The sequence below is a fragment of the Eulemur rufifrons genome, chromosome 19, assembly GCF_041146395.1.
Source record: "Eulemur rufifrons isolate Redbay chromosome 19, OSU_ERuf_1, whole genome shotgun sequence".
NCBI lineage: Eukaryota > Metazoa > Chordata > Mammalia > Primates > Lemuridae > Eulemur > Eulemur rufifrons.
The window spans coordinates 48,489,399-48,514,545 of NC_091001.1; the positions used below are offsets into that span (position 1 = coordinate 48,489,399).

General features: G+C 47.4%; 1 protein-coding gene across 1 annotated transcript; it reads right to left on the reverse strand.

The window, feature by feature from the left end:
• Positions 1-230: 230 nt before the first annotated feature.
• ELMOD3 (ELMO domain containing 3) lies at positions 231-24,947 on the reverse strand. Its single transcript, XM_069493992.1, has 13 exons — positions 24,914-24,947; positions 23,971-24,120; positions 22,627-22,914; positions 20,778-20,855; positions 20,230-20,296; positions 16,135-16,203; positions 15,029-15,120; positions 13,670-13,793; positions 13,294-13,416; positions 7,452-7,582; positions 2,613-2,689; positions 2,174-2,301; positions 231-1,700 (listed from the first exon to the last, which is right to left on the reverse strand). The coding sequence occupies exons 3-13, from the start codon at positions 22,678-22,680 to the stop codon at positions 1,501-1,503; spliced, it is 1,143 nt and encodes a 380-aa protein (XP_069350093.1). The 5' UTR covers positions 22,681-22,914; positions 23,971-24,120; positions 24,914-24,947; the 3' UTR covers positions 231-1,500.
• Between the last annotated feature and the right edge of the window lie 200 nt (positions 24,948-25,147).

Sequence of the window (25,147 nt, forward strand, 5' to 3'; positions counted from 1 at the left end):
CCTAGCTACTTGGGAGGTTGTGGCAGGAGGATCTCTTAATCCCAGGAATTTGAGCTTACAGTGAGACATGATCCCACCACTGCACTCTAGCCTGACCAACCAACGAGCAAGACCCTGTCTCAAAAAAAAAAAAAAAAGAAAAGAAAAGAAAACAAAAAGGTCCTAGTCTTGTCCCAAGACAATACACAGATGATCTTTGCATCTACTTTCAGAGGGTTCAGGCACCCCCTATAATCTGTCCATCAACAGAACTGCAACTTAAAAATTCCTGGATTGTTATTGCTAATGTCCCAAGGCCTGAAATTGTGAGCAGAGAGTGACATTGTGACCACAGGGTGTGAGTTGGGAAGAAATGACCCAGTAACGGGCATAGGCTTCCCGTCCAGCTAGAGGCTCCCAGGGCCCATGTGGACTGGCCTTGGAGTGTGCTGGGGTCTGCGGAGTTAGCCTCGGGGTCCCAGAGCGGGTAAAAGGGATGGGGGGAAGACCTGACCCGTATTCCAAAGTGGAGGCTGGACATCCTATGAACTCAGCAGGAGTCTGGCCAGGGCACAGGCAACCTTCTCTCTCCTGAGCCGATGATGAGGCCGGAAGCCACCTGTGCCTTCACCCGCTGGTGTGCCTGGCTCTAACCAGGCTCTGGAACAACAGGGCCACAGGAAGGTGCAAGACTTGTCTTGGAAGAAAACCCTTGAGACCCTTAAACTAGAACAATTCCTTTAGTTGAAACTGCTGGTGTGTGAATTTCCTCCTTCCCTCAGCCAGGCCAGAAAACCATCACGGGATGTGCACAGCCTCTACAGAAGGAAGTCTCAACTTATGAGGGGTTAGGATGGGGCAGGCATGGGACATGCCTAGCCAAATGCCCATGTCTAGATGGTAAACAATGGAGGGGAGGGACTAGGAAGAAGAGGGTAGGGTAAGTGAAAGGCCAGAAACCCTCAGGGGCCCTGACCCGCCTGGTGGATGGAGGAGAGGAAGCCCCTCCCCCCAGCTGAGGTCCCAGGCAGCTTGCTCTAGGTTATGCCGCCCCCTGTTGGCCGCTGCCACTGCTGTCTCCCTCCTTCCAGTCCTAACTGCACAGACACCTGGCCTGAGAGCCCTGCTGCCAGGGAGTCAGAATTCTGGCTGCCTCGACTCGGGCATCTCCTTCCCACGTGGGCATGTACAGAATATCCACATATCCACATGGGGCTGTCCCATCTCATGATCCATTCGCTCCCATTGAAATAACCTGGAACTCAACTGTGTAGATTGCAGCCCAGCTGAGACCAAGGTGAGATTCTCTTTGCTCTGGAGGCAGATCTGCAGGGTGTGGGTCAAGCCTACCTGCCCCAATGCCTCAGGGCAGTGAGGGGAGGGTACTTGGCCCAGGAGCTTCCTATGTCCCCCTTGCTGAGGAAGGGGCCTGGCTCAGCCAGGGCTCCTGACATGGCTGGCCATGCACCTCTGGGTGCAGCCCAGCCTTTAGGTCTTTTTAGCAATCAGTCTCTGGGACGGTCAGATCAGCCACGTGCCTTCGGAGGAGTGAGGTTGCAGGTCACAGACACCTGTGAAGGTGAGGTCCTTGGAGTAAGGGGCTTGTGGCCCACAGCACTTTGCCCCCAACAAGGAGGACTGTCCCTTTGACACCCCAGCCAAGTAGATCTCCAGGGTCTTGAGCAGCCGCCGTGGGCTCTTCTTGGCTAACACTTCCAAGTCTGGAACAGAGAGAATTGGGGACAGAAGGCTTGAGGAGGCTTTGGATGGCACAATCGTCAGGGCCTCAGTCATAGCTCTAGGGAGCACCCCACCCCTATCCTATGTAGAGAACGGTGATGGAGTCACCTAACATGGAGAGACCACCAGAGAGGGAGGCTGAGGAACCAGATATAGCCACAGGGACCACACAGGCTACGCTGTCCAGGACAACTGTTGACCCAGCTTCTAATTTTGGATTCAGAAAATATGAACACCCTAGGCATAAGACCAGAAAGGAGAGGGTGGAGAGAAAGGAGAAGTAGCAGGTTCCAGAGGGTGGGCTGGTGAAGACTTGGGCAAGCTGGGGTTTGAGAGAGTGTGGATGAGGGTTGGGGAAACTACAGCCAAAACCAGTCTAGCAGCCACCCTGGGGTCTCTGGACCGGGCACACTGGCATGCAGGAGCCTCAGTGTCCCCAGAAGAGCGAGCGTACCTTTGAGGACAAAGCCTGAGTCTGAGATGGTCTTCTGCTGTGTCCTCCAGACGTGTGCGAGGTGGAGGAAGGTGGCAGCGTAGAAGCTGTTCACTACTGGGATGACCTTCTGCTGCCGATTACACTCCCTACAGGACAAGGGAGGTGATCTGCTCAGCCAATGACGAGGGCTGACATCTGGGTGCCCTCCTGCCCTCCCTCCCCATTCCCCCAGGGAAGCCAGCCCAAAGCCAGTAAGCCCCTGCCATTCCCCAGGTGGCCTCACATCTGAGGTCAGTGTGGGGAGGTGACACGTGCTGGGGAGGCTGGTGCACAGGGACTTTGTCCTGGCCCTCCAGGGGCCAGCAGGGGAGGAGGGGCGCTGGGGAGAATGAGGTAGGGCTGGGAATGAACCAGGCTCTGCTGAGTCACTCTAATCAGCTGGTAGCTGGGGACTTACCTGGAGAGACACTCCTCTCTCAAGGCCTGGATGGCGATGCGGGTGATGTTCACGGACATCAAACAGAAAGGGAATTGCTGCAATGGAGGGGCACCTGGTCAGTGGCAACACCACCTCTCACCTTGTGTGGTGTGTTTCCTGTCATTGGCAGGGTAGTGGGGCCCACAGGCAATCAGCTCCAGAGGCAGCAGCCAATCTTAATTTATCTTAATTTTCCTAGTAACCTTCTTCCCATCTTACAGATGAGGAACTGAGGCTCAGTGACCTTAAATAGCTTTCCTAAGGCATCGGAACCACAATGCCAACCGAGGTTGTTCGAGGCACTCCTGCATGCGCCTCCAGCCTCTTCATCGTCTGGCCCACTGGTTCTCTGGGCCTTCACCAGACTCACCCCTGAGCTGCCGATGATGGCCCACCCCACCCTGGGGGGCCGGGATGAGCGCAGGAGTGAGGCTCGGTTCTCTAACTAACTATAGGTTCTTGAAGTCTCCTCTCACTTCTCTAGGCTGCTGGTTATCTGGCTGCTCATGGGCACCTCGTCCAAAAGCAGAGAAGATGCAGGAAGTCAGAGGTCAGCCTTGACTTGCCAGCACACCCATGTCTCCGTAACACAGAGGCCTGACAGCTGGCTGTGCAGGTCACATTCCCGAGAGGCGGCAGCCTGAGTGCAGCAGGGCTGCTCCACCAGGACAGGCCCCAGAATCCTCTGCAGGGTCTGAGTTAATGCTTTTAGGGGGGCAATTTCCTCCCTGTTCCTTAATAACCATAAAACCAAGCATGATTTCTAAAGGGAAAGGAGATTTTCCCAGGGAATTTGCAGACATAATATGTTATTTTGCCCTGTTGCATACACACAAAGACATCCACTGAGAGGAACATGTACATTCCTTAGTATAGAATAAGAGCCAAAAAAAAAAAAAAAAGTTTATTTATCCTACCTGCTTCTACTAGAGGAAAAATCCTCTGCATTGTGCTGGCCAGGATGGTAGCCACTAGCTACATGTAGCTATTTAAATTTTAGTTATTCATTTATTTGCTTATTATTTATTTATTTAAGACAGGGTCTCACTCTGTCACCAGCCTAGAGTGCAGTGGTGCGATCACAGCTCACTGCAGCCTCAAACTCCTGGGCTCAAGTGATCCTCCTGCCTCAGCCTCTGGAGTACCTCCCGGAGTACAGGCCTATACTACCACACCTGGCTAATTTTTCTATTTTTTCTAGAGATGGGGTCTCACTATGTTGTCCAGGCTGGTCTTAGGCTCCTGGCCTCAAGTGATCCTCCTGCCTCAGCCTCTCAAACCACTGGGATTACAGGCATGTGCTACCATGTCAGACCTGTTTAAATTTAAATGAATTAAAAATTAAATAAAATTTAAAATTCAGCCCCTTGGTGGTACTAGCCACATTTCCAGTGCTCAGCAGTCACGTGTGCTTAGTAGCCACTATATTGGACAGTGCATTTCCAATATCTAGAACATTTCCATCAGTGAGGAAAGTTATACTGGACAGTGCTGGACTGCAGGTCTTCTGGATCCACAGAGATTTTTTCAGGGTCTTTCATGGATTTCAGATGTTAGCCTGGCTACCTGTCAGCTGTGTGTCCTTGAGAAGGCCACCCAACCTCTATGAGACTAAGCCTTCCCATCTCTCAAATTCAAAAAGGAAATAAACTCTGAGTGCTGTGCAGAAGAGAGTTATTAATATCATGGCAGGCCTGAGACTGCCATCCTTACTTACAAAGTCGTGCTTACAAGGTTGGTCTATGGCTGGCATCTGAGAACTTGGATTTTGAGGAGGTTCCCACCATTCCCTAACTGATAAGGATGATTCACTGCTCCTGAACTGCTTGTGCAAACAAGATGGTTGATGCTAAACACCTGCTTTCCTTCTGTGACTCTGGAATTTCGGGATGTGCCAGGCAGAGGGTGCCTACATGACCAGCCCCCAGTGAAAACCCTGGGTACTGAGTCTCTAATGAGCTTACCCAGTTGGCAACATTTTACACGTGTGTTGCACAACTTGACGCTGGAGGAATGAAGTGTATCTGTGCGATTCCACTGGGAGAGGACTCTTGGACACCAGCTCCTGGTTTCCTATGGGTTGTCCCACGCACTGCTTGCCTTTGCTGATCTTGCTTCTGCTGCGCTAAATCAGAGCTGTAAGTACGACTTTACGTTGAGTCCTATGAGCCCTCTCAGTGCGTCATCGCACCTGGGAGTGGGTTCGGGAACCCAGCACTAGTGCCATGCTGGGCAGAGTCAAGTCGCTAATCATTACAAAAACTCTATGAGATAGGTTTTATTAACAGTTTACATTTTATCTCACTACCTATCTCACACGGTGCCTGTGAACATTGAGATCACATATGCAAAATACTGGGCACAGTCCCTGTTCATTGTTACGATCCTTGCCTCAACACGGGTAGCTGAGGCCAGCAGCAATACATTTACACCTTCATGGAGAAATCAGTACTGCCTATTTAATTATCATATACACTTGCATAATATCACCCCTTCCCTTGATTTCTTCTGATCTAAAAACAGATACAGGAACAAGAATATGACAGCAATATAATTAACATAGGACCTAAACCTAGTGTTCATCTACTCTTGGGAACATTCTTATAAAGTCCACTTACCAAAAAGCAGAGGAAAATTGGATTTTAGATCTAAACGTCTCCTTTCCCCTAGCAGTTCCCCTAGACCTAAAAAGCACTGTTTAGAGCTAAAATACTACATTGAGGCTGTGTTTAGGGAACTGACGTTAGGACAGCAGAGGAAATCAGACCTCGATATTTTTGTGCTTCCATTTAAAATCCCATTTGTCCTCATGCCTCACAATTGGGCTTAAACGCCTTTGAATGCTGAAGTGGGAAGACAGCATCTTTTGAGGCTGCTGCTGACCTGGCGCAACCCCTGAAGATTCCACAGTTCTGGGGAGGGGCCTGGGCATCCGTACTCCGGCCCCTAGGTGCTTCTGAAGTGTGCTGCTGGCAGGAATCACTGCTGTAGGGACCCAACACCCGGCCAGCTGTCAGCACACGTGGGCTCCAGGCCCAGCTTCCCCACTTACCAGCTTCGGCTCTGTGCAAAGCACTCTGCCTCTCTGACCCACACATGCCTCTCCGGGAAGAGGAGGTTGACAAGGCTGGTCTCTGCCCTACCTCTCTCACAGGATGTCAGGTTGACGGAATAAAGGGATGGGAGACACTGCTTGGAGAGCTATATATACTGTTGGCTGTGAGTAAACATTATCATCAAGTGCTCCCTTGCCTGCCAGCAAGGAGCCCGGCGCACCCTGTCTCTCGGTGAGACTGCTGTAGCCCTGTCCACACCACTGCGCTGGACAGAGTCTGCGAGTGCCCCAGCATTTGTAGTTTTTGGTCAATTTCCTCTAGCAGGATATTCCACAGGCACCTGAAACTTCGGCTTTCTCCTTAGGAAAGAACAGGACAGGCTGCTGGCAGGGCTGTGTCCCGACCAGCTGTTATTCTGACCTCACAGGCTGCCTCCTGGAAAACTCTGTGTTTTCAAGGTACGTGAGGGCTGGCGGTCAAGTTTCACTTTAAAACATTAGAATTACTTATAGTTCAAAGAAGCAAAAAAAAAGCTGGAAGGGACTTTAGGATTATTTAGGCCAAGTCCTCATTTCATAGAAGAGCAAACTGAGGCCCAGAGAGGTTAAGCGATTTGCCTTAAGTCACAGCTAATACTACTGCAGATTGAGCTAGGATTTAGCTTCCTGACACCCACACTAGCCTTCTTATTTTATTTTATGGTAGTAAGCTGTTATTATTCCTTATTAAAAAATATTTTATTGTGGTAACGACACTTAACATGAGCTCTACCCTCTTACCTTTTCAAATGTATAATGCATTATTGTTGACTATACTGCCATTGCTTCTTACTGTCTCACGTACATATTGTGGAGGAAATAAAAGTGCCTGATAAATTCCACAAAGGCCAGCAGGTGAAGGGGTAAAAAACAGATTGGGGCCAGGTACGGTGGCTCATGCCTGTAATCCCAGCATTTCCAGAGGCTGAGGTGGGAGGATCGCTTGAGGCCAGGAGTTCAAAACTAGCCTGGGCAACATAGCAAGAATCCGTCTTTGCCTGACTTGTCCACTGATGGATCTCCAGCACTAAGAAAAATAACTAGCACCAGGGATGCTGAATAAATGTTTGTTAAGTGAATGAACGAATCCCAGGTCCCACGAATCTGGGAGAGAGAGAAGGCAGGAAACAGGTCCAACTTGTTTTCTAAAATGCAGGGACTACCACCTTTTACTACTTGGGAAAACTGTGAAACCCAACCTCAGAAAGCAGATCTGGACAGAGACCAAGGTCGCCTCAAAGAAGCCACCTCCGGCCTGTCAGTAACTCCAGCAGTCACCCGACCCACAGGGGTAAAGCTTTTCCTCTTGGTCACACGAAGGCTCAGTCTCTTCCTTCAGGGTCAGGAGAAGCTACCAATACCGGGCAAGGGATTTCCTCAGGGAAAGCAGAGAATGGAAACAGCAACCTCACAGTTGTGTCTAGTGCTTTTGCACATTATCTGGTTTCATTTTCCCAATGAGCTAGCTACAGGTTCCATCATATCCATTCTGCAGAGGAGGAACCCAAGGCTCTGAGGAGTTGAGGGAATTGCTTGAGACACACAGCTGAGGAGTGGTGGAGCTCAGACTACGACACGGGTCAGACTGACAGGCGAGCCCATTCCAGGTGTGCCTCGGCTGTCCTGAGAGCCCTCCCAGTGAGAGCTGTCTACCTGTGAGGCCCTCTTGGCTGCTCAGGTCCTAGCTCCACAGCCCTCCCCTCTGCCTCCCACCAAAGCCCCACCTGGATGTGGTGACGAGACAAGCGGAAAATCTCCTGCGCCATCAGCAAGGTCTGTGAATCCATCACCAGGTAGAGCAGGTGCAGGAGGGCGAGGAAGCCTGCCCCTCTCAGGTCTGTGGCTGGATTTGCTCCTGTAACAGAAACCACGAGGAGAGGGGCTGTGACGGCGAGCAATGCTTGAGGAAGTCCCTGTTCCCTTGAGCTTTAAGGGCCCTGGGTGGGAAGGTGCCCTGACGCTGGCCTCTTCCCAGAGCTGGAGGAGCATGAGAAGCACAGGTCCACTTCCTGCCACACTCCTGGGACTGGCTCTAACACGCAGAGCGGGGGCCATAGGACCAAACAAGTGGGGACTCCCGGGCCTGGTGGGGCAGTTTTCTCATTGCTGTGACCCTCCATAGTCTCTGGGTGCCAGAGAAGGCAGCAACCCAGAAACGCCAATGGGGCGGCCAGAAAGCCCCAAGAAAAGCTCCTCTCTCTAGCCACAGGGCCAGAGAAGGAACAGCCTAGCAAGACAGGAAGCTTTAGCCAACATCTACCTTCCTCCAGCCAAACACCACAGACAAAAATTCGGCCCCAGTCCCACTCTTCCCCAGCAAACGCTGCTGGGGAGCCCAGACTTCCACCCTTGCCTGACTGTACTGAGGTGCCCCTTAGCTCCACCGGGGAGTGTCTGAGAGGGCCAAGCAGGGAGCTGAGACTTTGTCCTTCCCACTAGTAAGGAGCACCCTGGCCCCCTCCGCAATGTCAGTGGAGCCCACGTGGGAAGAAACGAGGCACTCCTGGCCCCCAGCCCGTGGTATCAGCTCAGGCCAAGTGGGACACCGGGACCTCCATCCCCACCCCTCCCGCTGGCACAGCATCAGGGGAAAGCTGCTAAAGCAGAAGATGCAAATAAAATCCAGAGTCTCTCAACAGACTACCCAAATGTCCAGGATTACATATCACCTGTTACACCAAGAACCAGGAAAATTGCAGTGGGAATGAGAAAGGACAATCCAGGGACACCAACACTGAGATGACACAGATGTCGGAATTATCTGACAAGGATTTTAAAGCAGCTGTGGTTGGCAGAATAGTGGCCCCCACCCCCCCAAAGATGTCTGTGTCCAAATCCCCAGAACTAATGAGTATGTCACACTGCAGGCAAAGGGGATTAGGATCGCAGATGGAATTAAGGTTGCTGAGCAGCAGGAAGGAAGACGATCCTGGATTGTCTGGGTGGGCCCGGTGTACTCAGAAGGGTTCTTAAAAGTGGAAGGAGAGACGTACAGAGCCAGAGAAACAGAAGTGAGGATGGAATCAGGGTGAGACAACTGCTGTTTCTGACACTGAAGACAGAGAAAGAAGGTGGCTTCTAGATGCTGCCAAAGAAGGAAATGGATTTTCTCCTCGAGCCTCCAAAAAGGAATGCAGCACCGCGGACACCCTGATCTCACCCCAGCGAGACCTGTGTCACTTCTGAACTAGGAAACTATAAGATAATAAGTCAATTTGTGTTGCTTTATTTATTTATTTTTTTTCTGAGACAAAGTCTCACTCTGTTGCCCGGGCTAGAGTGAGTGCCGTGGCGTCAGTCTAGCTCACAGCAACCTCAAACTCCTGGGCTCAAGCGATCCTACTGCCTCAGCCTCCCGAGTAGCTGGGACTACAGGCATGTGCCACCATGCCCGGCTAATTTTTTGTATATATATATTTTAGTTGTCCATATAATTTCTTTCTATTTTTAGTAGAGACGGGGTCTCACTCTTGCTCAGGCTGGTCTTGAACTCCTGACCTCGAGCGATCCACCCGCCTCGGCCTCCCAGAGTGCTAGGATTACAGGCGTGAGCCACCGCGCCCGGCCTGCTTTAAATCACTAAGTTTGTGGTAATTTGTTACAGCAATGACAGAAAACTACTATAGCACCTGCCATTAAATGCCTTTGAATAGCCATTATGAACAAATGCACTTTGAAAAAAATGAAAAGATAGAAAGTCTCAATACAGAAATAGCAGCTACAAAGAAGAACCACGTGGAAACTTTAGAATTGAAAAATACAGTAACTCAAACTAAAAACTCACTGGGTGGGCTAAGAAGGAAAATGGAGACAACAGAGGAAAGATAGTGAATTTGAAGATGGAACAATAGAAATTACTCAATCTGAACAACAGAGGGAGAGAAAACAAAAACAAAAATGGACAGAGCCTTGGAGATCTATGAGGCTGTAACAAAGATTTTAAAAATGAACGAAGATCTAGCATTTGTGTCATCAGAGCACCACAAGAGAGGAGAAAGTGAGGCTGAAGAAAGTATTCAAAGTAATCACAGCTGAAAATTTACCAAATTTGGCAAAAGACAGAAATCTACAAATTCAAGATGCTGAGCTAACCCCAATCAGGATAAGCCCAAAGAAATCCATAAAATGGGCTGGGTGCATTGGCTCATGCCTGTAATCCCAGCACTTTGGGAGGCTGAGGCGGGAGGATCCCTTGAGCCCAAGAGTTTGAGACCAGCCTGGGCAACACAGCGAGACCCTGTCTCTACAAAAAATGAGAAACAAAAATTAGCCAGGTGTGGTAGCATATGCCTGTAGTACCAGCTACTTGGGAGGCTTGAGGCAGGAGGATTGCTTGAGCCCAGGAGTTTGAGCCTACAGTGAGCTATGATTGCACCACTACACTCCAGCTTGGGTGACCGAGTGAGACCCCATCTTTAAAAAAAAAAAAAAAAGAAAAGAAAAAAAAGAAATCCACACAATCCATACAATGACACATCACAATCAAACTCCTAGAAACTAAAGACAAAGAAAAGATCTTGCAAGCCAAAAGAAAAACAACTCCTTACCTATAAGGGAGAGAGAATTCAAATGACAGCAGATTTCTCATCAGAAACCACACAGACCAGAAGGAAGTAGCACATTTTCAAGTGCTGAAAGGAAAGAACTGTCAGTCTGGAATTCTCTATCCAGAGAATTCAGGAGTGAAAAGGAAATCAAGATATTCTCAGATAAAGGAAAACTAAGAGAATTTATGGCCAGGAGACCTACTCTGAGTGAATGGCTAAGGAAGTTCTTGAAATGGAAAGAAATGATAAAAGAGGGAAACTTGGAATATCAGGAAGGAAGAAAGAACAATGGAAAGAGTAAATATGTGAGTAAATACAACAGACCTTCCTTCTCCTCCAGAGTTTTTAAAATTATGTTTGATGGTTTAAACAAAAATCATAACATTGTTTGGTATGATTCTCAATATATAAAAAGGATACATTTAATGTGGGAGTAATTAAGGAAGTATTCCCAGGAAATAAAAAAACAAAAGTAAGAGAAAAAAATTTAAATTTTTTTTAAAATTAAAAAAGAAACAAAAAGGATATATTTAAGACAATTACATTATAGATGAGGGACATACAGGGACCCAAACCCATTCTCAATAACAACAGACTAACAATTAACTATGAGTATGTAAAGTTTTCTTTAATTGGTTTTTTTAAAATTTTTTTTATGGAGATGAGGTCTCACTATGTTGAGACCAGCCTGAGCAAGAAGAGCAAGACCCCATCTCTACTAAAAATAGAAAACATTAGCCAGGTGTAGTGGTGCACACCTGTAGTCCCAGCTACCCAGGAGGCTGAGACAGGAGGATTGCTTGAGCCCAGGAGTTTGAAGTTGTAGTCAGTGAGCTGTGATGATGCCACTGAACTCTAGCCAGGGTAACAGAGTGAAATTCTGTCTCCAAAAACAAACAAAAAACAAAAAATTAGGTCATTAAATATGAAATGTCCGATTTCGAATCAAAAGTATAGTTTATTATATCTCAAACAAGAAGCTGTACCATTAATCAAAGTATGTGCCTAAACTATCAACACAGTTTTTCCATCTTAATAGTAGCTTGCTTATGCCAGCAGCAAAGAAGCCTGGAGAGTGAGTGGCTATGAAATCTCAAAAGGCATTTTCTACAGCTTATTAAGAAGTGAGTATTTTTGCTTGAAAGAAGTGGTCTATCATGTCTGTAATCCTAGCACTCTGGGAGGCCGAGGCGGGAGGATTGCTTGAGCTCAGGAGTTCGAGACCAGCCTGAGCAAGAGCAAGATGCCGTCTCTACCATAAATAGAAAGAAATCAGCCAAACAACTAAAAATAGAAAAAAGTAGCCATACACGGTGTCATGTGCCTGTAGTCCCAGCTACCCAGGAGGCTGAGGCAGGAGGATCGCTTGAGCCCAGGAGTTTGAGGTTGCTGTGAGCTAGGCTGATGCCATGGTACTCTAGCCCAAGCAAGAGAGTGAGACTCTGTCTCAAAAAAAAGAAGAAGTGGTCGAAAGCCTGGAGGAAGTGGGAGTCAGTTGGTGCAAGGTCTGGTGAATACGGGTGGATGACAGAGAGTTTCCAAGGCCAGCTTCTGTAGTTTCAGCAGTGTTGTTCGTGCAATGTGGTCTTGCAAGAGGATTGGCCTGTGCTCTGTTGACCAATCTTGGCTGTTTAATTGCAAGCATCCTCATCATTTCATCCAACTGGTTGCAGTAGACGTCTGCTGTAATTGATTGATCAGGTTTCATGAAGCTGTAGTGGATAATACCAGCACTGGACAACCAACCAGACACCATTAGCTTTTTTTGATGAATACTCAGTTTTAGACTGTGTTTTGGCACTTCATCTTTATCCAACCATTGTGCCCAACACTTGTGATTGTCAAAAAGAGTCCATTTTTTATCACATGTAACAATAAGATGTAGAAGTGGTTTGCCTTTCTTTCATGACAGCAAAGAAAGGCAAGATTAGAGACGAAGTACCTTCTGACGCTCGTTTAATTCACGTGGAACCCATCTATCCAGCTGCTTTACCTTGCCAATTTGTTTCAAATGGTCCAATATTGTTGGAATAGTAACGTCAAACCTTGCTGCTAATTCTCGTTAGGTTGAGATGGATTCACTTCCACTACAGCTTTCAGCTCATCATTATCCACCTTGGTCTCAGGTCACCCCCGTGGCTCATTTTCAAGATTAAAATCACCAGAATGGAACTTCTCAAACCACTGATGTACTGTGTGTTCATTAGCCACATCCTTCCCAAACACTTTGTTGATATTTTGAGCTGTCTGCACTGCATTGGTTCCACAAATGAAACTCATATTCAAAAATAACACGAATTTTTGACTTATCCACGGTTTCACAAAAATTGCTCTAAAAAAAATGTGAAAGATAATCACAAGCCAAAATATGCATTTGAAAGAATGAGGATGTACCTTCACAATAAAAAAACAAAACACAACAAGAAGTGTCAAAGTGAAATGTCAGAGATATCAACTATAAAAGTTAGCACTTAGAGAAATTGGACATTCCATACTTAATAACCTAATATTCCTCCCACTGCTCCACTTGACCAGCCTAAAAAAAAAAAAAAATAACCTAATATTCTGTACAAATATATTTGATATGATTTTGAAAAAAAAGTATAGTCCCAAAACAGGTGAAACCTATTTGTTTCTTTCAAAAAATAAAATAATATATAATGAAACTCTCAGCAATATTTTAAAAAAAGAGGAAAAAGACCCAGAGAAACCAGATCACTAAATCATATCACTCCAGTGCTTTCCATCTCACTTAGGGTAAATGTCTTAAAACGGCTGCAGGGCCACAAACTGATCTTTTCTCCCGTCACTCTCATGTCTACCTCAGCCACAGTCTTTGCCATTTTTCAAACACAGCAAGCACGTTTCACGCCAGCGTCTGTGCATGTGCTGCACCCTGCTCCTGAAGAGCTTTCCCCCAGATATCCCGCTGGCATGGCTGGAAGAGGACACCTGGCCTCTCACTCGAGTCCCGGAATCAGGGGCAAGAAAGAGACGATGAACTACTCTTCCATCTTACCCTGAAAGCCCAGGTCCTCCCAGTGGTCTCCGCGGAGGGCGCAGTCAAACTTGGAGCCGGTCAGCTTCTTATAGATGGTCTGGAGGACTCGGCCATGCACTGGGTCTTGGCTATCCAGGCCACCTGCCCCAAAACACATCCATACTTTCTGCCAGATTGCCCCTCAGGGGAGGACTGGGTGCTTCTCGAAGAATGTTAGATCTGGACTGTGCTCAAGACACCCCGTTCCCAGATCCCACTCTCGCCTCCCACCTGCCCCCTACAACATGGACTATGTGAGACCCTTGGCTTAGTCTCAGCAACAGGGTGGGCAAACAGTGCTCTCTGCATGACCACATATGCAGCACGTGCCCTGGGGCAGCCCCCGTGCACTCACACTGAGCAATGGTCAGCACGAAGTCCCTTTCTTCCTGAAGGCCCTGGTGGAGCTTTGGAGGCCCAAAGAGGTAGTGCCGGAGAGCGGCGAGCCCGGTCCTTCGAACGGTTGGCTGGATTCTTTTCTGGGGAGGAAGGTGCAGGCAATGGGCAGACGGCTGGGTTTACCGGCCTTAATGAACTTACCATCAGGATCAGACCAGGGGCAATTTGCGCAGACAGAGGTGGTTCCTCCAGCCAATCGGCTGGTCTTTGGGCAGGAAAATGGGGCAGTAGCTGTGAAGCACCTGTGGAGTCTCTGGAGCTAGACTCTTCCAGCTGCCTGGTTCTTTGCAAGGCTAAAGAGAGGTCTTGCAAAGGTCTCTTTGGCATAGGCATTACCAGCCAGTCTCCTGCATTTAGACTTCTGGGCTTTTCCAGAACTAGCTGTTCCACTGACTCCCACGGAGGCTACAGATGCCCCCAGCTAGGGAAACTCCCCGCCACAGTCAGATAAATGCCAGGCCAGCTTCCCAGAGGGCTGTTCTACCCCACTGTATATCTGTCTCTATCTCTCTGTGTGTAAAGGACATAAATGACAACATCTGGCAGCCCTCTCAACTTCCAGGATTATAGAGCCAGTGGGAACTCACTGGAGTTAGCTGCCTCTGAGGGGTAGCTGGAGTCTTCTGGCCACAACTAGCTCTTCCTAAACTAGGTCATGGTGGCTTCTCATGGTTCAGAGCCACTGCTGCAGGCCTTAGAATATTCTCATTTTGGTAGCTTCAGGCTCACCAGGTCCTATATACCAACCCGATTCCTTTTCAGTGTCTCTCTTGAGCCAGGTTTTAGGTTGAAGACCTGAAATCATATTCTTCTCAACTCCCTACTGGTTACTCAGGATGTTCCAGAAAGCCCCCAGCTTTTGTTGCCCTCCATAGTCCTTCTTTTTCCAACCCCTCATCTTTCTTAAATTCCCAAATACCTTCTGGCTCCTGGAGGGAAGGGAAGATTTTCTTCCAGTTTCCACCAATTACTCAGCTCCCTGGACAGGTTGCCTTGTCTCCCCACAGAACTACCCAGTACTTGATGCCAGACCTCCCAGCCCTAAGAAGGAGGAATAGAGGACCAGCTACAGAAGCCCCTGAATGACAGGGCCACAAGAGCTTTATGGGAAAGTCCCACAGAGGCTACCAGGGCCCTGCATGAAGCATGGGTCCTAGGCCACCCATGAGCCTGGCCCCAAGACCTTAGGAAAGATAAGGCCTTCAACTGGAAGCTTCCATCTTGCTTGCCCAGTGCCCTATCCTGGTAGAATGGAAACCTGGCTCCTGGGAAAAAGGTGCTTTGCTTGAGACCCCAAATCTCCCTACTGCCATACCTTGAAGGAGGAGAGGTCCACAGTTTGGAAGTGCTGCAGGGCCTCACTGAAGGAGATTAGCTGCCCAGGCTGTGTAGAGCAGGCCCGGCTCCCTGTGGCAAAAGGGAAGACACTTCAGGATTTGTGATGATAGTCATTCTGTCAGCAAACATTTACTGAGGGCCTCCTGGTTGTCACCTCCAAGCCAAGCACTGGTTTCCAGCTGAACATCAGACACCTACAGCTACAACCATTCCTCTTTCAGGGCGCTGGCATTGTCTGCTGGGCTGACTGTCTTTTTGGACTAGGCTATTTGCTCTTGATAGGCAGACCTCTGTAGTGAGTATGGGACACATTTGCCCTGCAAGGGGCTCCCTAAGTTCTACCCATCTGTGAAGGGGCGGGTCACTGCCTAGAGTAGGTACTCACCTAGGAGCATGCCACCAGTTTGTTGAGGGGCCCTTCCTAATTTCCACTTTGCCCCTTATCACACCCTGTATAGGATCCCCACCTATGTCAGAGTGAACTGTTACAGCCCATAGAAAAGTAACTTAATCAGTTAGCAAAAGGGGTGAGGGCTGATACCATTCACTGTAACATCTCTCCAGGAGCTCAAATGGGGCTCAGTGGAGACACAGATCCTAGTTCTACCCTCCTGTAGCTCCATCTAAAACTCTCAGAAAGAAACATGAGACAGTTTTTACCCAGTGTCAGGGCCTTCCAGCAGATGGCTTCACCCCTATCCCCAGGGACTTCCTAGTACAGTGAACAACGTGAGCAGCCTTGTGCAAGTGCCATGGCTGCCTGCCTCCCTCCTCCTGCTTGACCTCATCACCCTACAGAAGCTGACCCTGACCAGGGTCCTCCCTGGCTCCTCTCAGGGCTGGCTGGGAGATGGGCAGGGATGGCAGCCCTTTCCCCCACGTTCATTCCCGATTCCTCCAGGGGTGGCGTGTCATCATCTTTGGGCTTGAAAAAGAGATTTTATTCTACATTACGTCACTAAAATGAGAGCTCTCAGGAATTCTGTCTCCTGATCCAGAGTCACAGAAACACCAGCCACACGTGTGGATAGTGCCTTTGCTGGCAGCAGGGCTGTGTGGAGACAGTGCCATTCCTGCAGTTACCTGTCTCTGGCTGGATGGTCTCCACAGCTTCCCATTCTTCTTGGGCTCTGAGCACCTCTGTACTCACAACTGCAATAATAAGAAACAGAGACCCTCTGAAATCCAGCTGTGTCTCAACCTCTATCACAGACCCCAGCCTTGTCTGCCCGTCTGGGGTCTTGTTGCCCTCTGATCTCCTCTTCACATAAGTGCCAGAATGAGCTTTTGAAAAGCAGATCTGATGTCACCTGCCTGCTCAAAACCCTCCAGGGATTCTCCATAGCCCTCAAGATAAACCTATACTCTACAGCACAGCATCAAAACACCTTTACAACCTACAGATGGTCCCTGAATTACAACGGATTCAACTTATGATTTTTTGACTCTGTATGAGTTTATCGGGACCTGGCCCCACTGTGGGTCAAGGAGCATCTGGATTTAGGATGGTTCCACCTATAATTGTTTGACTTTAGGATGGGTTTATCGGTATGTGGCTCCATCATAAGATGAAGAGCATTTGTAGATCTAATTTTTTTTTTGAGACAAAGTCTCGTTCTGTTGCCCTAGGTAGAGTGCAGTGGCATCATCATAGTGGCCTCCCAAGTAGCTGGGACTACAGGTGTGCATGCCCAGATAATTTTTATTTTTTTGTAGTTTTGGTAGAGACGGGGTCTCACTCTTGCTCAGGCTGGTCTTGAACTCCTGACCTCAAGTGATCTTCCAGCTTCGGCCTCCCAGAGTGCCAGGAATATAGGCATGAGCCACCAAGCCCGGCCTTCTACATCCTTCTAACCTCCCTGGCTTTGCCCCAGGGCCATCCAGAACTACCTGAAATTCCTCAACATGCTCTGCCCACTCCCACCCCTCAGTGCCTTTGCATAGACTGTGTTCCCTCTGCTGAAGACTCAGGACCCCAGCTACTGTCACCTTCAGTGCCACCCCCTGCTGGTGTAGCTCCTCCTCACCCCTCAGTTAGCTCTGACCTCACCCTCACCTGGATGCCTTCTTTGGCCTCATCAGTCTGGATTAGGAGCCACTTCTTTGTGAGACCCCAACACCCAGTGCTTATCGTAGTGTGGTAACTGTCTCTCCCACTGCACTGTGAGCTACACAAGGACAGGCTTCTCCAGGGCTAACACAGAGCCCGACACAGGATAGCTGCTCAATGAAAGTGTGATGAATGAATGCACAATAAAAGCGGGGAAAGTGGGAGAATAAACTAGCAGCAAGATAAGTTCTCTATAGCCACCACACAGCCCTTTTCTCCAAACCACAGTTGTCACTCTCTGGCCCAAACTACTACTGGCTTTTTCTGTCACTGGCTTTTCCAATTTGCTATAGAGACATCAACAAATAAGGGGAAGGATGGAGAGACTTCAGTTCAATACCAAAAATTATGATCTCTCCAGCATCAGTGGTACAAGTAGGTTAGGATAGCTCCTCTCTGCTTCACAATCTTGGCTGAGGACATCACATGACAATAAACCATTTGGAGAATATACCTGCAGATTAAATAAAATGCCACCAAACACTACTGGAGAATGAGGAAGAGAAAGTGGCTGGGAAGCAAGAGATGATAGTTGCTGAAAGCTCACTTAAGAGCCAAACTGCACATGAATGCTTCCTTTTTTTTTTGAGACAGAGTCTCGCTTTGTTGCCCAGGCTAGAGTGAGTGCTGTGGCGTCAGCCTAGCTCACAGCAACTTCAAGCGCCTGGGTTTAAGCAATCCTACTGCCTCAGCCTCCTGAGTAGCTGGGATTACAGGCATGCGCCACCATGCCCAGCTAATTTTTTCTATGCATATATTTAGTTGGCCAGATAATTTCTTTCTATTTTTAGTAGAGACAGGGTCTCACTCTTGCTCAGGCTGGTCTCAAACTCCTGACCTGGAATGATCCTCCTGCCTCGGCTTCCTAGAGTGCTAGGATTACAGGCGTGAGCCACCGCCCTGGGCCATGAATGTTTCATTTTTCCACTTAGTAGCTATATTTCTTTGGGGGAGTTACTTAATCATCTGTAACTCCTCATGGGACTGTTGTGAGGATGAGTTGATTCTTCAACCTTTCAGGAGAGTATGTGGCCCAAAGGTAAACTATTATTCTAGACACAGCTGTGGGCATACGTTCAGCAGGGCAATGGACGTGGTAGCAGGTGAGATGGGTCCTGGGTCCTAAATGTCTAGAACTCTAGGAAATTCCACCTTGCCAGCTCCAGTCTGGTGAAGTAGACACTGAGCCTGTGGGCTTCCAAACTAGATGACTTTGATGGAATACTTGACGTTGGGCCGGGTGTAGTGACTCCGCTTGTAATCTCAGCATTTTGGAAGGCCGAGGCCAAAGGATCGCTTGAGGCCAGGAGTTCAAGAGCAGTGTGGGCAACATATCGAGACCCTGTCTTGGTAAAAACATGAGCCAGGCTTGGTGGTGTGTGCCTGTAGTCCTAACTACCCAGGAGGGTGAGGTGGGAGGATTCCTTCACCCCAGGAGTTGGAGGAAAAAAAACAGAATATTTGACCTTTGACAATCAAGAAAATAAAACTATGCTTTCAGCATGGGACCTTAAAAGATGAAATGAAAAGAAGGGACAAAGTGATGCTGAATGGGCTCTCCCCACCCCTTCACCCACATGCCGCTTTATTGACTCTTCACCTTTCACACACTCACCTATGAGCATGTCATCAACCTCCAGCCCCGCCCCGCCATACCCTCAGACTATGAGCAGAATGATCAAAGTCTGTGAGCCAGGAGCACAAACCACAGCGGTAGGAGGGGTGGGAATTTCTGTCACAACAGGCTCACGAGCAGAAAGCAGAAGGTCTCAACCAGAATGATCAAGTTGGTGCCTAAAAACTGGAGACAAATGCCCAAACCTTAGAAGGGCTTCTTCTCCTTTCCTCTTGGAACCAGCCAGAAGCCTTCTACCTCTGAAGATGACCTTGACATAAAAACCATTTTCCAGGAAATATAATAATAATAAAAAAAACAAACTATTTTCCCCTCACCAACTGGAGAACACTGGGGCAAAGGACAAATCTTCAGGACAATTAACGTGGCTCACATTGTTATGGTTCTTTTTTTTTTTTTTTTTTCCTTTTTAAAATTGTCTCCTTTATTTTGGCTCTCTTCCACTTACTCACACAGGAAACAGCCCTGCTGATTTAGTCAGCCTATTCATTTAAATTAGCTGGGAGCAACCCAAAAAGAATTATGTTTGTTTAATATGACTAAAAATATCTGGCACAAAAATGCCCATTGTATTCAAATATGAAATACTTTGGCATTTATGGAAAAAATTATTAACATATTAATGTTGTGTTTGTCATCATAAAGATAAAATACCATTAAAAGAAACTTTGTAGAAGTCCAAATAATGTTTCCACATTAGAATATTCTTAAAAGTTCCATATAGCTGAAGATTACAATTTTAGTGTGTAGGATTTAAACATAACAATACATACCAATGAGCACTCATTATGATTTATATTTTGTGTGTTCAGCACTATCTACATTATCTTGTTTAATCCTTACAAAATTCCTATCACACAGGTTCTGATATAATCCCTGTTTTATAGATGAGGAAAGTGAGGGGTAGAAAGGTTTAGTAGCTTGCTCAAGGTCATGTAGTTGGTGGGTAAGAGAGCCAGGATTTAAACTAGAGATACCTGATTCCAGAACTGGTGCTTCTGAACTGGTGAGTGGACCTTTCTCCCTAATCGACTGGCAAGTGGAATGAGCTGTAAATACACTACAGGGATGTGCCACATAGAGCAGATACATTTTCAAAGCCTTTTCACATATACTGCCTCATTTTTCATAACATCCCTTTGAGGTTAAGGGAGACAATCAATATTAAATTAATATTACATTTGCACTGTAGACACAGAGATTATATGACTTGCCCAGAGGCACACAGTAAATCACTAGCAGACAGAGATCAGAACTCAGGTGTTTTGACTCCTAATCCAGTGTTGATTTTAACTTTCCTTGAGAAGTGGTGAATCTACAAAATTCTAAAGGACAGGGAGTGAGAGAAATTCAAACGATGAAAAGTAGATCCATGGGAAGGTCTGACTTGGGTCCCTCCCAGACTCCAAGGCCCTGAAGGGGACCTTCCCACCTGGCTCCCATCCATTAGCTTCTGTGGTCAGGGCCGGGAGAATTCTGTGGTTCTTCAACTCCGAGATCTGTAGGAGCAGCTGACCATTAGTGTGAGGACAGAATCCACATCCCCCCAACACACAGAAACACTTCCCACCCACTGTACTGAAGGACCTAGTTTGCCCTGATGGGCTGATTAGAGTCAATCTGAAAGTGAGGTACCTGGAAAACTTCAAGTATGACATAGGAGTTGGGTGATGTGGGGGACAAGTGCATGCCCTCCTTAGGAATAGCAAATAAACAGAAATTCACACCACAACTCATTTGAGACTATGATGTGACTTTTGTATTCCCACTGTATTTTATACTCTGCTGCATTATAGCAATTATCTTATCAGATACAGGCTGTTTTGCATGTTTGTGCCTCACACTTCCTCCTCCCAAGTGTGAGCTCCTGAAGGCTAGGGTCTATGCCATCCTTGTGTCCCCAGTGCCCAGCACAGTGCCTGGCACCACACAGTAGCAAACAATAAAAGCGGGAGGCACTGAGGTGTGGGTGATACATACAGGAATTCCTCTGAAAGCGGAAAGAGCGCTGTTGTCCTTGTCATAGGTTGTAGAGTGCCCAGCAGACACTCTTTCGTCCTGTAAAACAGACCAGGGTCAATCTCTCAGGCATATATTAATATCCCTGAGATGATAGTTTAAATGTTGCAGCTTTTCACACAACCACAAAAAATGGATAAATTCTAGAGAAGGTAACTAATATCAGGAATAGTGTATAAGAAAATTTCTGTTTAACCTGGTCTTTAAAAAAACTGCAAAAAGCTTAACGTTATCTCAAAAATCTTGCACAGATTTCGTAGCTCTTTTAAAAGTCTCAGGGCTCTCTGCGTAAAGTTCAGTGAGGCAGTTTCCTATGGGCTCCTTGCTCAGCCAAACCTTTCCGCTATTAGAGTTGAAAAAAAACCTCAACTTGACCAATTGTTTGGAACTCATATCACAGATACAGGGCTAATTTTCCAAATATGTTGTTAAAAATCCTACAAATCATTAAGAAAAATAAAACCCGGCTGGGTGTGGTGGTTCACGCTTGTAATCCTAGCACTCTGGAAAGCCGAGGTGGGAGGATCGCTTGAGGTCAGGAGTTTGAGACCAGCCTGAGCAAGAGCAAGACCCTGTCTCTACTAAAAATGGGAAAAATTAGCCAGGCGTGGTGGCATGCACATGTAGTCCCAGCTACTTGGGAGGCTGAGGGAGGCTGAGGCAGGAGGATTGCTTGAGCCCAGGCATTTGAGGCTGCAGTGAGCTATGATGATACCACTGTACTCTAGCTGGGATGACAGAGCAAGACTGTTTCAAAAGAAAGAAAAACAAGAACAAAACCCAAACCAGTGGAAACATGGACAAAGGATATGGACAGTGTAAATAAAAGGAAACATAAATTGGTCTTAAACATGAATAAATGCTTGACCTCACTCAGGAAAGAAATTCCAAATAAAACTATTCTGAGATAAGTTTCATTTGTCAGATTATCAAAAGTCAAAAAGTCTGGTAACACCCTTTGTTGGCCACAATGCCAAGTGCTACATAACACACTGGAGAGTAAACCGTTACTATCTCTATAGCTTGATAATACCTGACAAAATCATACGTGTTTTATATATTTGGGACTTGCTGTTGCATTCTAGTAATGTATCTAATAAACATACCCACCCATGTGCAAAATGACATGTTTATATTTCCAGTGTCATACATTGTAGCACTGTTTATAATAGCAAACGTCTGGGAAAACCATAAATGTCTGCTAATGGGTTGATTAAACAAATTAAAGATATTCACTCATTGAGATACCATATAGCCATAAAGAACAATAAGCAAGTGCTTCATGGGCATTATGGAACAACATTCATGGTATATTAAATGAAAAAGCAAAGGACAGAGTATATGTACTAATTTACCATTGTGTTTTTAAAAAATACATAAATAAATCCAAAACAAAATCCTATAACCCACTTAGAAAACAAGTGGGTTATCAGGAAAACAAGCTATTAGGAAAGGCAATTAGCCCTGAGGTGAACAGAGGCTCCTTCTTATAGAACAAAGAGAACTGGTGGCCGGTAGCCCTAGGTATTCAGGAGCTGAGCCAGAAGGATTGCTAGAGCCCGGGAGTTGGAGGTGGCAGTAAGCTGTGATTGTGCCATTGCACTCTACTCTGAGTGACAGAGTAAGACCCTCTTAAAAACAAAAAACAAAAACAAACAAACAAAAAAGCCCAAGAGAGAACTAGAGACTATAATCAGGGTTTTTCCTTAATATTTATAAAGCTCTACATTCTCTTGATATATTCTTGTCTTACTGTAATTAATGATCTATCCCAAACCAACAGCTTTCCCAAAGCAGCATACATGCTTACCTGTCCAACTCTTAATTCTTTCTCATTATGGAAAAAGCAAGATTTTTCGTTCATGACTCAAAATCATTTGTTCATGTGATCTTTGTCCTTAGGCCCAGAAAGGGGTTTAATAAAGTCTGAGGTCCGAAGCTACTGGGAGAGCCAGAGATCCAATTGCTCTACCTTTGCCTTCCTTCTCGGCAGTCATTCAGACTAAGGCTAAGAAAACAGTCCCTTTGTGCCATCGCAAAGGTGCAGGAGGTTTCTGTGAGTAATGAAAGAAGTCCCTGAGGCTTTGCAACCTCAAGTCTGCAAACAAAAAAAGGGAGGGAGGGGAGAGAGAGAAAACTGGTTTCATCATTCAGTTATGCCTCTGTTGACAAAAATTACTTTAAAAATCTTTAAGCAGCTGTGGATTTTTTTTGAATAAACAAGCTGCCTTAGCCAAATGCTTACCTCTTACTACTACCGCCAGTGCAAAGAAAGAAGGAGACCATGCAGGGGTGTTGGGGGCTGGATTCTCAGTTTCCAAAAGGCAGCAGCACCACTCTAAGTGATGCCGTCTGTCTCTGATAATGAAGTTACTGGGACCTGGGCCAGCTTATCAAAGGAATGAGGCTAATAAGTGGCACTTTGGTGGGTAGTCTTAGCTGAAATACTCAGGCTTTGTTTAGGTTTCAGACACAGGTTGGGTCTGGGGGTTTATAATATCAGACCTAGTTCCTATGATGGTAGAAACTCAAAATGCAACACAATGTCCTAACCTTCTTCAGTTAACACCAGTATTGTACATGTGGCAGCTGCCTAGCCAGTGTGGCCAACTCTAAGTCTTTCATTTTACCTTGCTTGCCTCAGCAAAAGGGCTGAGCAAGGCTCCTATCTTAACATGAGGGAACTGGACATCATGGATGCCCGTCACATCAAAACTTCAGATCTTAAGTGGGCAGATGGCCCACACACAACTGACAATCATTCTTCACAGACTTGGATGACTAAGGAAGGACGGTGGCCTCTCTATGGCGTCAGCCCTTCACTGTAGGAATATGATCTGGATTCCCTAAGATGTGGCTGCCGGTAACAAACTGGGATCTTTGTTGGGATGCTTGGCTTGTTAACACCAAGGGAGGAAGGGAGGAATATCTCCTGGCTCAGGGGCTGGACATGTGGCTCACTGTAATCTTGGCGGGGGGTGGGGTGGGGGGGGTGGGAGGGAGCGGGTCCGGGCAGTTCCCCTTCAGTCTTAGCACCTCAGGAACTAGGCTTCCCTCGCTGTGGCCTCTGGGGCCTCATCATCTGCCTCCTTTCCTTTTGCTCCCCCTTGGCCTCCATGACAGCACATGACAACACACTCACACATAAGCCAACCTTGGCAAGGCAACAGGCAGGTATGGTAATAGCAATTTCAGGAGGCTCTTGTTACTGTGTATGAAATGAACCAGGTAGCGCAGAAGCATCACCAGCCTTACAGCACCTGGCTGGAGCACGGCTGGGGCCTCCAATAGGGATGGTTACAATCTGTATCACAGAAAGAAAAGAGCAAAAACTCTGTCGAATAAGGAAGTACTCAAAGTTATGAAGGCACTCCTACCATATTGGGCAAGTTCCTGATAGCTGGAGCTGAAGAAATGGCCTTCCTATAAAAATGGACCCTTCTCAAATCAAATATTCATCGTGTATCTACTGTAGGCAAGCAGCTAGACTAAGGGGGTATGATTTTTCAACTGCTTGCTGGAGCTTAAACTCTCTGCATAGGTATTTAATTTAGAGACTGGGTCCATCCTTCAATACAAATATGCACAGAGGCCTGACAGTCCTCGGCTGATCCTTTCATTGAGTTTGTCCCTGGGCGGCTCCGCGTCCCCCACGGCCTCCACGAAGCAGGTGCAACTGGGGATCCAGCCAGGGCCCGCCGCAAATGCTGCTGTCTCAGGCGGATGTCAAAGCCAAAACTCTGGGTCACTTTGAGGGGCACAGAGCCAAGCGCTTGTCAGCTGTGATGCGCAGATCTTAATAGGATCTCAATTTATCAACACACACAGCCAGGGAGGGGCCCTGTGGGGACTCCGGACAGAAACTTTCTCACTGCTTGGAGGGGTTAGAGGAGGAAAGCGATCTGCCTCAGAGCACTCAGGGAGTCCAGGGTAGAGCCAGGACCAGAATCCAGGTCTCCCGTCTCCCCGTCGGGCTTCTCGCTGAGTGCCGTCTCGCTCCGCTGTGATCATTTCCACCACCACCCCTGCACCAGCCTCCCCGACACCCATTCTCCCTTCTCAGGCCCCCGACTCATTGGACGCGTTCCCGGCATTACCGGACTTTTCCCGACTGGGGTCCGCAGTCCCAGCTGGGCCGCATTCGCGCATGCGCATGCGCACGGCGGCTCTGGTGCGGCCTCTTCTAGCCCCAAGAACTACACTTCCCGGCAAGCAATGGAAACTTCGCGCCACAAAGGAAGTACGAAGAGCCAGCAGGGTCAATCCGCGCCGGAGCGTTGACTTCTCGCTGGATGATTGATCAGTGCTCAAAGCTGCCTTCCGCTCTTGAG

What these genes read in the sequence shown, in the direction of transcription:
- ELMOD3 (XM_069493992.1), bottom strand. Translation starts at nt 22,680, where the DNA reads ATGAACGAAAAATCTTGCTTTTTCCATAATGAGAAAGAATTAAGAGTT. An exon ending in AGCTAATGGATGGGAGCCAG is followed by an intron (nt 16,204 to 20,229) that starts GTGGGAAGGTCC and finishes TTATTATTGCAG; the next exon opens with TTGTGAGTACAGAGGTGCTC. An exon ending in GACCATCCAGCCAGAGACAG is followed by an intron (nt 15,121 to 16,134) that starts GTAACTGCAGGA and finishes CTTTTGCCACAG; the next exon opens with GGAGCCGGGCCTGCTCTACA.